Source organism: Aquila chrysaetos, chromosome Z (genome assembly GCF_900496995.4).
Source record: "Aquila chrysaetos chrysaetos chromosome Z, bAquChr1.4, whole genome shotgun sequence".
Lineage (NCBI taxonomy): Eukaryota > Metazoa > Chordata > Aves > Accipitriformes > Accipitridae > Aquila > Aquila chrysaetos.
Genome location: NC_044030.1, coordinates 39,755,338 through 39,769,338, shown reverse-complemented (window position 1 = coordinate 39,769,338; position 14,001 = coordinate 39,755,338). Strand labels below are relative to the sequence as shown.

The following is a 14,001-nucleotide window of genomic DNA, read 5'->3' as shown; positions in this document are numbered from 1 at the left end:
CTCCAACATTTTTTGCCCCCTTCAGTGGCAGGCTGGGGCTGGGCAAGATCTTGGGAGGGGACACAGACTGGGCAGCTGACCTAAACTAACCAAACAGTATTCCATACTTTATGATGTCAGCTCAGCTATAGAAGCTAAGTAAAGGGAGATGGAAGGGGGGGCATTTTTGTCTTCTGGAGCAACTACTACATGTACAGAAGCCCTGCTTCCCAGGAAGTGGCCAGACATTGCCTGCTGATGGGAAGTAGAGAATAACATCATTCGTTTTTCTTTGCTTTCACGCACAACCTTTGCTTTCATCTTATTAAACTGTCCTTTTCTTGACCCACGAGCCTTTTGTTAAATTTTCTCTCCCCTGTCCAGCTGAGGAGGGGGAGTGATTGGCAGCTTTGGGCACCTGGCACCCAGCCAGGGTCAACCTACCACACTAACACTTTACATACAACAACTTGTAACTGAAAATTATTCATCTAGAATATAAATTTTTTCTGGTTTGGAAGAAAAACTAAAGGATATATGACTGTTAGACAGAGACGGCTCTTCCTCAACTTGCCTGGACATCCTGGAAATTTATTCAAAACTGCTAAGTATTAGGATTTCACTGTCAATCTCACTTCAAAAACTCTCCTAAGTTATTTGTCTCCCGAGCAGGACCAGATTATGACAGAAAGTTTAAAAAATGAATGAAAATATAAATATGCATTTTGCATACATAATGCCATTTTCTAATATAGCTGTGTATTTAAGCTTTTATTTAATAATATGTCTATCTTTAATATTGAATTTGATTTAAAATTTTAAAAATAAAATCCCATTAATGGATACTTTGTTTCTGTTCACTTGTATAGCAAAAAGATGAGACAGTCAAGTCAAAGTTTCTTTCCACCAGTTAGTTCTACTTTAGATACTAGTCAATTTAACATAAGGAGTCTGTTACTTCCTAGAGACATATGTTTCATGAGTGTCTAATTTCCTTTTGTCTCTTATGTACTATTTTCTAAAGTGGCTTAGTATAGGACTTTCTTCATCTTGTTGATGTCTGAAGATGTAGATTAGAATTAAATATAATAAATGTAACATAATATTAAAAAAGTTATGACTGTATTTAGTTGAATTACCTATCTGACACTGAAGGAAATAGTGACTAAGATATTCATCAAAATGCCACCATTTTGTAGGGCTTTGAGATTAATTAGCTTAGGAATTCTGAGCTTTCCATCTCCAAGCTGGTATGGCAGTACTGTCCCAGTGCAATGGCAATATGAGTAGGATCATAACACAGAAAAGCACATCTTGTATGCCAGCAAATTGAACACTAACGGGGTAAGGAAAAATATTTTAAAGGAGATGGCAAGAGACAGTTCCTTTGTCAAATTAAAGTCTCTAAACTTTTGTAGGGGTATGGAAGGAAGAATGTTTTATATTTTTTTATTACTTTCCCTTAGAATTGAAATATTTATGAATTCTTTAAAAATTGTAATTTAAGACACTAACTTTTTTTTCAGTACAAATGAAATTAATCAAGATTACATCATATCAAAAAATTCTTACCCTTTTTTAATTTAGGAAATTGTAAAAAATCTCTGATCTTAGCACATCTAGCAATAGGTGAATGTTTTTGAGTGTTATTGATATGTCAGTTAAAAAAATCTAACACCCCTTCTGCCTCAAACATGCAAGGAAGAATTTGAGGAAAATCAGATGCATTAGTACTTATGATCTATTTTTCCATCCCTCAAAATATTAAAGGAGGTATGAACTTAAATTATTTATTACTGCAAAACAGGCTTGGGAGTCAAATTTTACTATGACTTTCTAAAAGGCATCACATTGATTCAAAATTTGGATAAAATTCAGCCTTTATTTAAGATTTCAAAAATATATTATTTAAAACTATCTAAATGCAAAATATCAATATTGGTAGATCAAGATTTTTATTTTTTATTATATTGAGTTTAACAAAAATGATAACATACACGAGTTGTAGAAAATTTGACTTCTGAAGTAAATTTTTGTTTGAATATTGCAGTTCTACACAACTTTTTGCAAAAATTGTTCTCACTTTTTTCTATTCCCATAGCTGTATTTCAGGTAGAAAAACAGTCCCAAACAATTACAATAAAATACCCTTATTACCATTTCCTTGCTTCTTCTGTGCATTTCACCATACTTTGAATTTGTTATTCCACAGGTGTTCTCACACAGGAAATAGATCTGGATGAAACCTTTTGTTATGCTTTGTTACTCTTGAATAAATTTTGACAACAAAGCTGGCATTCAGTTTCTGGAAATAACTGTATGAATATTCCTAACTCCTCATAAATGTTCATGAAAGCACATTGCTCTGTAAATATTTAAAATATTTGTAAAGTTTTTATCCTATTTACTTACTCTACTTAGGAGTAATTTACTTTTTCCTTCCTTCCTTCCTTCCTTCTTTCCTTCCTTCTTTCCTTCCTTCTTTCCTTCCTTCTTTCCTTCCTTTCTTTTCTTTCTTTATTTTCTCCCATACACACTTTTGCAATATCAGAATCACACCACACATACACAAACCCAAAACAAAGCAAAACAAAACCAGCACAAATTTCACTTTAGACATTAATAAAATACTACTGATTCAAATTTTGCCTTCACTGAAGCTGGTGTAAACTCGATAATTTCTTAAAACTTGTAGTGCACCTACAATACCATATACAACTTTCATATGCGTCCATATATATTTTCTTTAATGTGTTTAAAACAGGTGTTTAAAACCATTTTCTACAGAAAAAATGAAATGGTATTAAAAAAATTTGTAATTAAAGTACTGAGAGATTGATGGCAATGTTCACACTAAAAGCCGTAATTATTGCAGTAGTTAAGGAAAAAAAATAATCTATGATTTCTTCCTCAGAAACTGAATGGTACAGGAATTTCACTGACTATACAGCAATATGCATCATCTGATCTTTTATTCATAAGTCACTGTAGCCACTGCTTATTTTATTTAGTTTAAATATAACAGATTTACATTGTCACTTTTGCCTTTTTCCCGACACACCTATTGAAGTCAGGTAAGTCACAAAACTCTAAGCCATGATGTTAGCTGGATCAACTTAGATTTGCTGTTAATTTATAAAAGCTCAATGATTACCATCAGATTGGATCTTTTTCATTCTAGCTTCATTTTCTTATTGCTTGTACTAAAGTAAAATATCAGCCTTAATGAATTTTATTTGCATACTAATGAAATGAAGGGAGTAAGATCTTTCTAATTATCTTTTGGTGACTAACAAACCTAACTGCTATTAAGTTTTTTAATTTGTCTGCTTTTTTATTTTAATTGCTAGTATTAGATTATGCAAGTTAAACTGTTTCTTAAAAAAAAAAAAAAAAAAAAAGAAAATTTCTGAAAATAGACCTTCTTACTGTGTGAGAAATCTTATTTTTTCTTTAACTCTTTCCTTGATGTTTTCTTTAGCTGCTGATAGGTAGAATTCTTTTATCCATTTTGAACTACTTAGTGCAAGTTCTCCAAAAGTGATTCAACAACAGTGTTTTATTAAAAAAAAAAAAACAAACCACAAACAACTTTACAGTACCATATTGAATAAACTATCCTTTACTTGGTAGCTGTTAATGCATTCAAGTTTCCAGGCCACTTCTGAAAATCTGGCAATGTAAGCTGACAGCATAATTAAAATACATGGGTTTCTTCCTACTTCAGGGAAAGAGAAAGCTGTAAGGCAGATTTTTTGGCTACTTAACAACTTCTATATTTAATTTTCTTCTGTCATATTCTAATCAAGTAATTGTGTGTGAATATGGGGCAAGGCAATCACAGCCAAATCCCTATCCAGCTCATTTAGCTGCCCAAATATCAAGGCTCTTCCATGGGTACGTGTACTCTCGTAGAGCAGCTCTTTTTGAAGTTTTTGCCCATAAAGTTGCAAAAGTTCATTAATTCAAAAGAAGGCCTGCATTCGTGGATATAATCATTCACAGTCCTGTTAATAAACCTTTTCCAGTGGGATTGGAACGGTGAATGAGAGGACTTTGTGTATGTACAACCAGCATGAAATACTGATCCCATGCAGACAAAACAAGACGACCCTGACCTTAACAATAACACAATCTTCTCTCTGCTTGGCAGAGGGCTTTTCCACAGATCCTGGTTGGGAGATAATATGTCAAGAAACCTACACTTGCAGAGGGAGCAAACTGTCTATAGTGCCAAACTTCAGCTGACTACTCATCATGAAAAATATTGGCAGTGGGCAGAGGCACAACCTTGATGGCCCAGATTAGGTATTGGTACTTATGGTTCCTCTCACTAGTCCTAGTAGGCATGCTCTGCATGCTGGCCATTTTTTCCCTTCTTTTGGGATGCCTCATTTCTCCCTATAAAGAAGCATGTGTTACCTATCAACTTTACGGGGGGAAAAAAAAAAAAAGAACTCCCTTTTAGATAACATGCCTACTTTTAAGACATTCAAATCCTTAAATGCTTCTGTCCCCACCTGGCTTTTTCAAGTCTTTGCAGATCTGAGAGCTTAACCAGGGTGTTCTTTGTTTCTTCTCATTTGTTTTTGGGGGTTTTGGTTTCTTTCTCCCTTTTGTTTCTTTTAGCCTCACATGGAAATATACATTAAAAAAAAAAAAACGTCCCCAAACATTTTTCCGTGTCACCTATTCATGGTGGTGGAACCAGCATAGAAAAACAGCCTAGTTTTTCAACAAGCTTTTCATGATCTGGAATTTTACAACACAGTTCAGTGGTAAATTATACAGCTATATGGACAGTAAGAACTCCTTTCTTCTGTTCCTCTATACAAAAGCTTCGTTATTTCTTTTTGCTAGAGAATATGCTGAAGGAGAATTACTAATTCAGCTCAACTCCCAGATTAATTTCAGAGTCACAACGTTGTAGAATACAGTTCCTATTTGATAAGTATGACCTCCATTCTTCCTTCTAAACACTTTGTAAGAAATGATGTTAAAGTGCTTATTTCAATAGGTAAATTGATTACCTTAGCTCTGCATAATTGCTTTGCCATGATTACTTCCTATAACACCAATCTTCATGTCATTAACACATTTCATCTTAAATGATTTGTGTTTACTTGTATATAATCAAGAAAAATATTGAACAGAGTTGGCCATAGAGTTTCCTCTGAACTTTTGTGGAAACACCTTTATACGGTAATGATAAATGCTTTTTGAGATCAACCAGCTAGATCTTAATCCATTTAATTTGGACTGTATTGATATTGTGCTACTATTTAAAATTAGAAAGTCATACAACATTAGTCCAAAAGTCAAATTCCACATATATTAAATCCCTGCATTTATGTCTACTAACCTCAAATAATTAAATCATGGTTTTATCTATTTTTCCATTAAAAATATTTGACTGCTATTAGTGGTTTTGGGTTTTTTACTTAATTCTTGTTACTTGACTCTTCTATCTACTTTTCAATTGTTGCAAGCAGACCTGATGTCAGAGTAACTACTTCAGCAGTTAGCAGGAGTATTCATTGCCTGTGCTTGAGTATTGAGTATTTGCAAAGCTTCAGGAAATAGATGCACTAATAATAATTAAAAGTTTGAAGAACATTTAACAAGTTATTCCTAGATGTTATCACTTTCCTTAGCTGCTAATGGACTGAAAAAACTTTTTTGTCATCCTGTAATTCAACATTACCCTTTTCCTTTACAAACAGCACTGAAATACTGTTGCAGTTAGCTGTTTTACTAATCTGTCTCTGCTGGCACCATTTTTTTTTTATGTCTTCATTTAAACTCCATACTGTACATTTCTTTAAACTACAACATTCTCTCCTCAATCACTTTAATTTTTCCTATCAATTTGCTACATTTAGTAAACAAAAAGCTATATGGTTAAAGAACTATTCCCCCCTTCAGTGCGACTTCCCACATTCCTGATAAATTTCCTGCTAATTTCTACCTTTTCTTTGTCAATTGAAACAGTGTAGGTTTATATGTACATTTGTTTCATTTCTTTACTGAGGAGTTACAACAATTTGACTCCTAAGTAATCTGTGTAAAAACATTGTACTTTTTCTCGCGTAAATTGTGTTCAATTTTCCCTAATTTTGGCATTTTAAGAACCAAGTATATTATCGGACTGCGACCATAATCTGCTTGTCTAAATTGAATGTTAGAAGGCCACAATCACTCCTAAACACTAACTTTGGCTGAATAAATTATTTGGTTTTATTCAAAGTACAGAATTATCTATATTAAAGGCAAACTCATTTACAATTATCAGACAATTTATTTTGAAACTTTAATGATGTGGTCATTGCTTCCATGAGATCACTGACAACACAGCAGCCCAAGTCATATTCTCCTAATAACAGATCTTTTTTGCAGTCTATATAGTTTAACAAACATTTATTGTATGACAAAATCCATTTGTTTATAACCATGTATGTATAATGACTTGCTTTGTTCCACCCAAATAAAACTTTCATGTATACACACCTACAAATATAGTCAGGTTTTCCCTTGAAAATTCACAGAAAAGAGTTAAATACAGATTCAGTACAAAAAAGATATTCCTTGTTCCATAGCGAGTACTGAGTCTCTACTCTCAAAGAAAAAAAGAAATATAAGTTAAGACTAAATTATTTCAGGTTAATTTGTTGAAGACTGAAGAAATTTTTCATCTCACCTCATCTACACAATTCTATAGAATTATGTCTGAATGAACCAAAAGGTACCTAACCCAACAGTCTGGTCATAATTTATTAAACCAACAAAATATTTGAACATGACAAATGAATAAGTCATTCAAATCTGTACCCTGTTGAGTACTGTGCACCTTAGGTATACAGAATGAGAAGCCAGAAAGCTAGCAAGCTCCTGATTTGGCAACTTGCTTTTTCGTGTCTACATGCAATGGAAAGATACCAGATGTAAAACTATGAGCATTTCTAATGTGTGCACACACTACGAGGAAATGTGAAGGAAATAATAACTCTAAAAAATGTATGCTAACGTGGTATATACAACTTTATAGCACATGAAAAAAGCCAAATGCAAAAAGTTTTTAACATTTTTGGGAAGACCAATATACTCTTTGACGAGAACTCATGTGTTAGTTAAGATTCTAAGAGCGCATATTACTTCAAATTAAGGCAAGTCCTTACACACTATAAAATTTTCTTTAATATCACAATTTCATTCAAAACAGAAGTTCATGCTTATCAAATTTGTATACTAGGATAATAGGTTGGAGTATTCCTTCTTCACTATAGAGTTTCTATCTATAAGTACATACCAAATGTTCCAGTAAATCGTGGATATCCAAGACTGGAAATGCTTTTGGCAGTACTAAGTATTCTTAAGTTTTAATTTACATATTTATCAATTATATGCATTGATATAAAATATAATAATTAAATATATGAGGGGAACTTGATGTATTTGAATGGCTCTAAATAACAAGCACAGTTCTTATTGTCTGTATTAATATTGAATTTTTAAGATTAGATTGTGACCTAAGACTCAATATTTCAGTGAGGTCTCCCAGAACTGCACCTTTGAATCAGTTTCTTTGTTGTTTCCTGTTGGGTAATAATTAAACAGAAGTCAGTGGCCGTAGAAGTTCCTTCTTCCATTGGCCGATATAGCACCTCCAGCCTCTGATGCTCATGTTTTCAGACAGCTTACCAAGGGGTGGGAAGTTGAGCTTCATAACTTCTTTGAACTTAGACTACACTGTGGATCATGATTGGTTTACAAACACTAGACAAAGATGATTTGAAACAGTAATGTATGCTCTTGGACATCCAAACTGATTTCATTTAAACCCAGACTTTAGCTGTTTTTAAAACCATAATTTCAAAACAGAGTATTATTTTTAGGTATGTTAACAAGAGGGATTTTGTTTAACTAATAACACCATATTGCCACATATTAGTAAAATCTTTCCTAAAGTTATTTATTCCTCCTTAGCATTAGAACTGTGATGTTAAGACAAAGAACCTTGCTGGTATGCTGGGGAAAAAAAAAAAGAAATATTGTCTTTAGTATGTTATTGACAGGCATGACTGATTTCCTGGATACTTGCCTGATGAGGCTGATGACTGAGTTTCCTCAGTATTTCAAAGTTAATTTTTATCTTTTTAATGTTCAATGTACTTACATGTATTTTTTAACATGACCTTTGAACATAACTACTTATTACAAATAGGCCACAAACACAGAGAAAGTCTAATGTGATATGTCTTGACAGTTTAAATTCTTTTTTTGGACAGATTTTATATAATCTAGCAGATACTGTTAAAAAGTATCAGAATAGAAGTCCTTCACACAGCAAGTATAATAAGACTGTTGTCATTGGGAACAGAAAACATGTTTACAGTAATTAAAATAAATTCATCATTTCTCATTCCTACTGTATCCTTGACATGAAATATAAGATTTGAGTTACCACTAAACTTCAGCTAAAATGGGTAATCTCCAGATCTTCTGACATACACCAAGTGTTTAAACCATCTAGCTACATGTTAGAAAAGACAAAAATAACAATGCTGTTAAAGTTTAATTGCATTTAACAAAAGAAAGTGTCTCATAATTGACCAAAAAGGCTGAAAATGTATGTTTAATTACTATATCAAATAAAATTAGAAATGATACAGAGCTTTCAGAAGATTTATGAGGAGGTGTAACGTAAATGATAACCTAACAGGCAAGTTTCCTTCATTTTAGTAAAAATTTGGACCATGTGCCAGTTGTATAGTTTGCCTCAGTGTCAGTGAATAAGCATAAGAAAACACTAGGTTCAGTGAAGAAAAAAACCTACAATAATTAAGACTTTAAATTGCCAGAAAAAAGAGAAAATCGTTTCTCAAAACTATTTCCTGAATATCTGGTCCTGCCTTTCCAAATCTAATCTGCATTTAACCTTATTTCCTTAGAGAAAGACGTACAATGACATTCATAACTTTGCACTTCTTCTATTTGTCCTCTGAGAGAAAAGAGATTATTTATGTTATTATTGTCTTGTTAAGAAACAAAATTAATTTAAATTTTGTTTTAAGAGTAGGTGTAAATGTATGTCCAAAGCTGTCTACATTTTATGCTGGAAAATCACATGAAGATTTTGGGTTCAGTCAGGATGAATTCTTTACACTAAAATTAGTAAAATGTTCACAAGTGTCTGAAAGTATAATTTACCATGGAAAAACTTACTGTACATGGCAAAGTGAATTCTTTGACACTGTTTTACCTTCCCATTCTCCTTAAAACAACAAACGTAACTCTCTCCAGTCCCAATAACCCAGAATATGCTCACTATGTATCATTTTGATGTTGTGTACAGGTACAAAAATGCTTAAAAATACTTGTAAAAAAAAAAAAAAACCACGTCAATCAACCAATAAAATGCACTTACCCTCTCTTCGATTAAGCCTTGCAAATCCTGGGCTGTGACTGCTAGACAGCTCTGATGAACTGCTGAATGATGACTGAGGCAAAGCAGACACCAGCTGATCATCACAATTATCTGTCAGTGAAAAATATCACGTTCAGGTTAATACAATGAAGACCACTTACTGGAACTGTAATGAAACAGAACACTAAAAGAATATCTGAATCAACCCTGTACCTGAAAGCAGCATATGTCTAAATATTTTCTCTTGCTGTGTTATAAAAGTATCAGTACTGAGGCAGCACTTTTTTTACCCAATATTTAATGAGACTACCGGGGTATAATCTATTAGGTTCTTCAACTGACTGTACTTGCCCACTTCTAACCTAACTTCTGAGATCATAGTGATAAATGGATCACAGCTCACTCACTATCATTTACATGAATAGCAACTGACACCTTCTAGCCCTGGTTGTAACATGAAACTACAACCTCAGTGCATGCTCTTTATTTTCTTTAGACCTGATCCAGCACAGGTCTGTGCAATTACATTTAACGTGCAATCACATTAAATACAGCTAGATCCTAAAAAAAACCCCGAACCAAATGAAATAAAAAATAATCTCATCTCTTTTAAGCACTTTAAGAATGACAAAATGGAAAATCTTTTGCTTTGCCAATGGTGTGCGTATTTGATTAAGACACAGCACAGAATCATTATCACACAGTTATTAGTATGCAAGTCTTAACATCATACAGAATGAAACCGAATGTTTCAGAAAAAGACTTAACTGCAGTTCACAATCAATGATGCATAAGAAAGCAAATGCTAATCAATACTTTGGATGTTAAATGCCTCTCCAGCTCAATTACAATACAGGGCATGTGTTTGTTCTCCATTTAAATTTGAAAAATATAAATTGAGAATCAATACCTGTTCTAGTTTTGGCTGAAAGAAGACTGACTTTAAAACACTAGAAGAAGTGTCAGCAAGTCTTTCCCTAGCTATACTATGCTGGCATCTGTTGTTCAGAAAATTTGAGGAAATTATGTAAACTATTAGTCTTTATGAAATGGTTCTTTTTAGGACAAACACACTCTGTGGATTCAACTGATAAGTGACAAATCACAGGTGAGTCCTTCTTCTTATAACTCTTCTGTTTGTCTACCAGATTTCCACTGTCAAAATCATGAATATTAATTAATACAAAATCTTTTCCTGACTCAGTGCTAATTAAGTGTTTCTTCTGAATAATTATGGATATTTCTAATTAGCAGCAAGATTTTTATATTAATGTCTCAAGGGAATTTTTTAATCACCGTCAAAAATTTTATTTTTTTTTAAAGTTGGTTCATTTTGTTCTTTAAGCAAATCTCTTCCTAAACAGAAGGCCTCATAATGACCATGACTGCTATAGTTAGAAGTTCTCTCGAATCCTATAAACAATATCCAGTCACTACAAACAAGAGGATATATTAATTGCTTTTGATGAGGTCACAGATATCATACTTCTACAAAATTCAGAGTACCTCACTTATGTGAAAGGAACAAATAAAATTAATATTTACTTTCATAATTTTTTTTTCCTGCTCTAGCCTTCTGTGATACAAACTGCAGAATGTTATCACTACTCTTTATTGTCTAACCGCAAGCTCATTTTTCACTTCATGATCCACAGATTAGTTTCATAATGATGAAAGAGACTGTGTTACTTGGGACAAATTGTCCAACTGGTAAGCACAGAAGGAAAAAAAAAGATGGGAAACAAGATTTCATCTTATAAGCAAATGCATTGCACTGGTAAGTCTTAGAAAACGATCTCATTCATGAAAGCTTTCTTTACAACACAGAAAAGAAAAAGAACTTATTAGTCATAAACTACACTAGAAAGAGAAGAATTTGATGCTGCTGTGTTTTGCACAGAGAGCTACTTACACTGCTGATGTAAGGAAGCACTTCAAGTGTCATTAATTCTTTTTCTACTGTCAAAGCCTACAGTGTAAGCCTAGATAATAAGATGAAAATTAAGAGGAAAGAACAGAAAGGCATTTTCCCCCAAATCTATGTACATGATCTAGAATCATAGAATTGCAGAACGGTTTGGGTTGGAAGGGGCATTTGAAGATCATCTAGTCCACCCCCCCTGCAATGAGCAGGGACATCTTCAACTAGATCAGGTTGCTCAGAGCCCCATCCAACCTGACCTTGAATGTTTCCAGGGATGGGACACCTACCACCTCTCTGGGCAACCTGTTCCAGTGTTTCACCACCCTCACTGTGAAAAATTTCTTCCTTGTATCTAGTTCTAATCTACCGTCTTTTAATTTAAAACCATTACCCGTTGTCCTATCGCAACAGGCCCTACTAAAATGTCTGTCCCCATCTTTCTTATAAGCCCCCCTTAAGTAGTGAAAGGCCACAGTAAGGTCCTCCAGAGCTTTCTCTTCTCTAGGCTGAACAACCCCAACTCTCTCAGCCTTTCTTCATAGGAGAGGTGTTCCACCCCTCTGATCATTTTTATGGCCCTCCTCTGAACTTGCTCCAACAGGTCTGTCCATGTCTTTCCTGTGCTGAGGACTCCAGAGCTGGACGCAGTAGAACATCACTTTCGTACGTCTCATATTTTCAACTTCACTCTCCTGGTGGAGGGTGGCATGTGTTATGAAATGAAACACCAGGAATAAGAACACGTGATTAATACTAACCAGCACTAGCAGAAAAATAACGGCAGATAGACTATTTTTACAACACCCCTAGGTCTATCTAAGTGTTCACAAATTTTTAATTCAGAAGGAAAAAAAAATAGTTCCATTGGATGGATGAGACAGCAGCCTTTGTATTATTTACTTCTGCTGAGTACACTTTTCACCTTTTTTCCTCCTAATGTACAAGTTAGAAAGGAATCAATGATACTACATTATTCTGCCTAGATGGTCTAATACACATATTTCTGCGCAACTCATGTTGCTTTGAGAAATTCACAGAAGAACTCAATGAGCACTTATATACTATTTATCCTATAATAATTTATGTCAATCTCAATTCATAATAAAAAGGTACATAACCAGTTGAATAAACAAGATGTTATCTAAAATACAACAATGCAAGACATTTTTTTGCCTTCACACAATAATGATTAAAGAGAAATGAGCAATGTATCACAAATAGATATACTCTAAATAATTATACATTTGTTTTACAACAGCTGCTATGCTTTATTTCAGGAAAATAACTTCATATCAACTTATTTTTTATTGCTTAGCACATGTTGCTTAAAACATGTTCTTGTTGCAGATTACAGTGTGCAATGTAACTCAAAATTTAGTAAGAATTCCAGAATTAAATCCAAAAAAACTTTATAGAAATTAGCAGGAAACAGATGGTCAGTATCAACTTGTTTCTTAAATTTAATAAATGCAAATGAAAACGTAATCTGTACAGCATGACAATTCTATATAGTTTCACCTACAGTGGAAGACATACTACACAATGAAACATTGTTTGAATTCAGTGTTTTCCCACATGTTATTGGTCAGCTTTTAATTCCCTGGGACACCCTTCCTCTGTACAACAGAACAGATATCACTGCTGAAGGCGAACTAGGGCTTTCTAGGGATATTTCACATAGCTCCTTCAGGCTAAATGAATACTTAAGTAGTCTATTCTAATATGAGTTTTAAACCAAAGAATTTTAGTTAAAAGCTATGCATCATACAGCTTTTACTGGATTTTTGTGATAAAACTTTTTTTCATTTTTAAACAATAGCTAAGGATACCAAAAATGTAAACAAACCACAGGTTTCTGTAATATGCACAAAAATCTGTTATCAAATAAGGCTTTGTGAAGGAAAGAATATGTATTTAATTGTGTGATGCTGATGTAGAGACCTCTTGGCGAATAAAATCAAACTCAGGCCTACAGAGTAATTGGACAGCAGCTGTACAATGAGAAGAGTGAGGAATAATTGTGGAATGCTAGGGTTGGCTAATGCAGTACACAGACATGAGCTGTAACAGCTGCTATTTAAAAAACAGTGTCTGAAAGGAGTAGTATTCAATAGGACAGAAAGGCATTACTCAGGGAATAAGAGGTGAAAAGCTGAAGTGCAACTGGTAAAAAAAAAAAAAAAAGCAGGAATGTGCTAATTGGGGGAAGGATATATAAGCAAAAATATATTACCTGTTTCATGACCAAATTTAAAAAGTTATTCAAGTTACATAAGGCATGCCTTTCCATATACTGTAATTCCAGTGCAGATTTAATCAAATTTATAAAGCAACTGAGGCGTTTTATAAAAATAAAACTGTTAAGTGTTGCTTGTACAAAGTATGCTTATTGTTTCTCTTCCAGCTTCAAATACTGTCTCCTTATGCAAATTCAGAGTAAACAAAAAAGTTATTCATACAGTGGTATCATAACTTACACAGATCATGCCATATGACCTACAAGAGATGAAGTTCAACTAGGATATCATGCAGTAAAGCAGTTATCACAGTTATGTTTATAACACTATGGTTGTTCAAATAAATTTTGTCTCTTCGACAAAAGCAGCAGCTTGCTAAAATAAAAATAAAAATATTAATAAAAATAGTAGAATAGTGGGACAACCTGAGATTTATT

General features: G+C 33.5%; 1 protein-coding gene across 2 annotated transcripts in view; it reads right to left on the bottom strand.

Moving 5' to 3' along the window:
* The window catches only part of LOC115337150 (contactin-associated protein-like 4), a 255,543-nt gene that overhangs the window by 202,161 nt on the left and 39,381 nt on the right, over positions 1-14,001 (bottom strand). For both annotated transcript variants that reach the window (XM_030005219.1, XM_030005220.1), the window contains exon 2: positions 9,404-9,514. In XM_030005219.1, the coding sequence (XP_029861079.1) occupies positions 9,404-9,514 (111 nt within the window). The remainder of the gene's footprint in view (positions 1-9,403; positions 9,515-14,001) is intronic.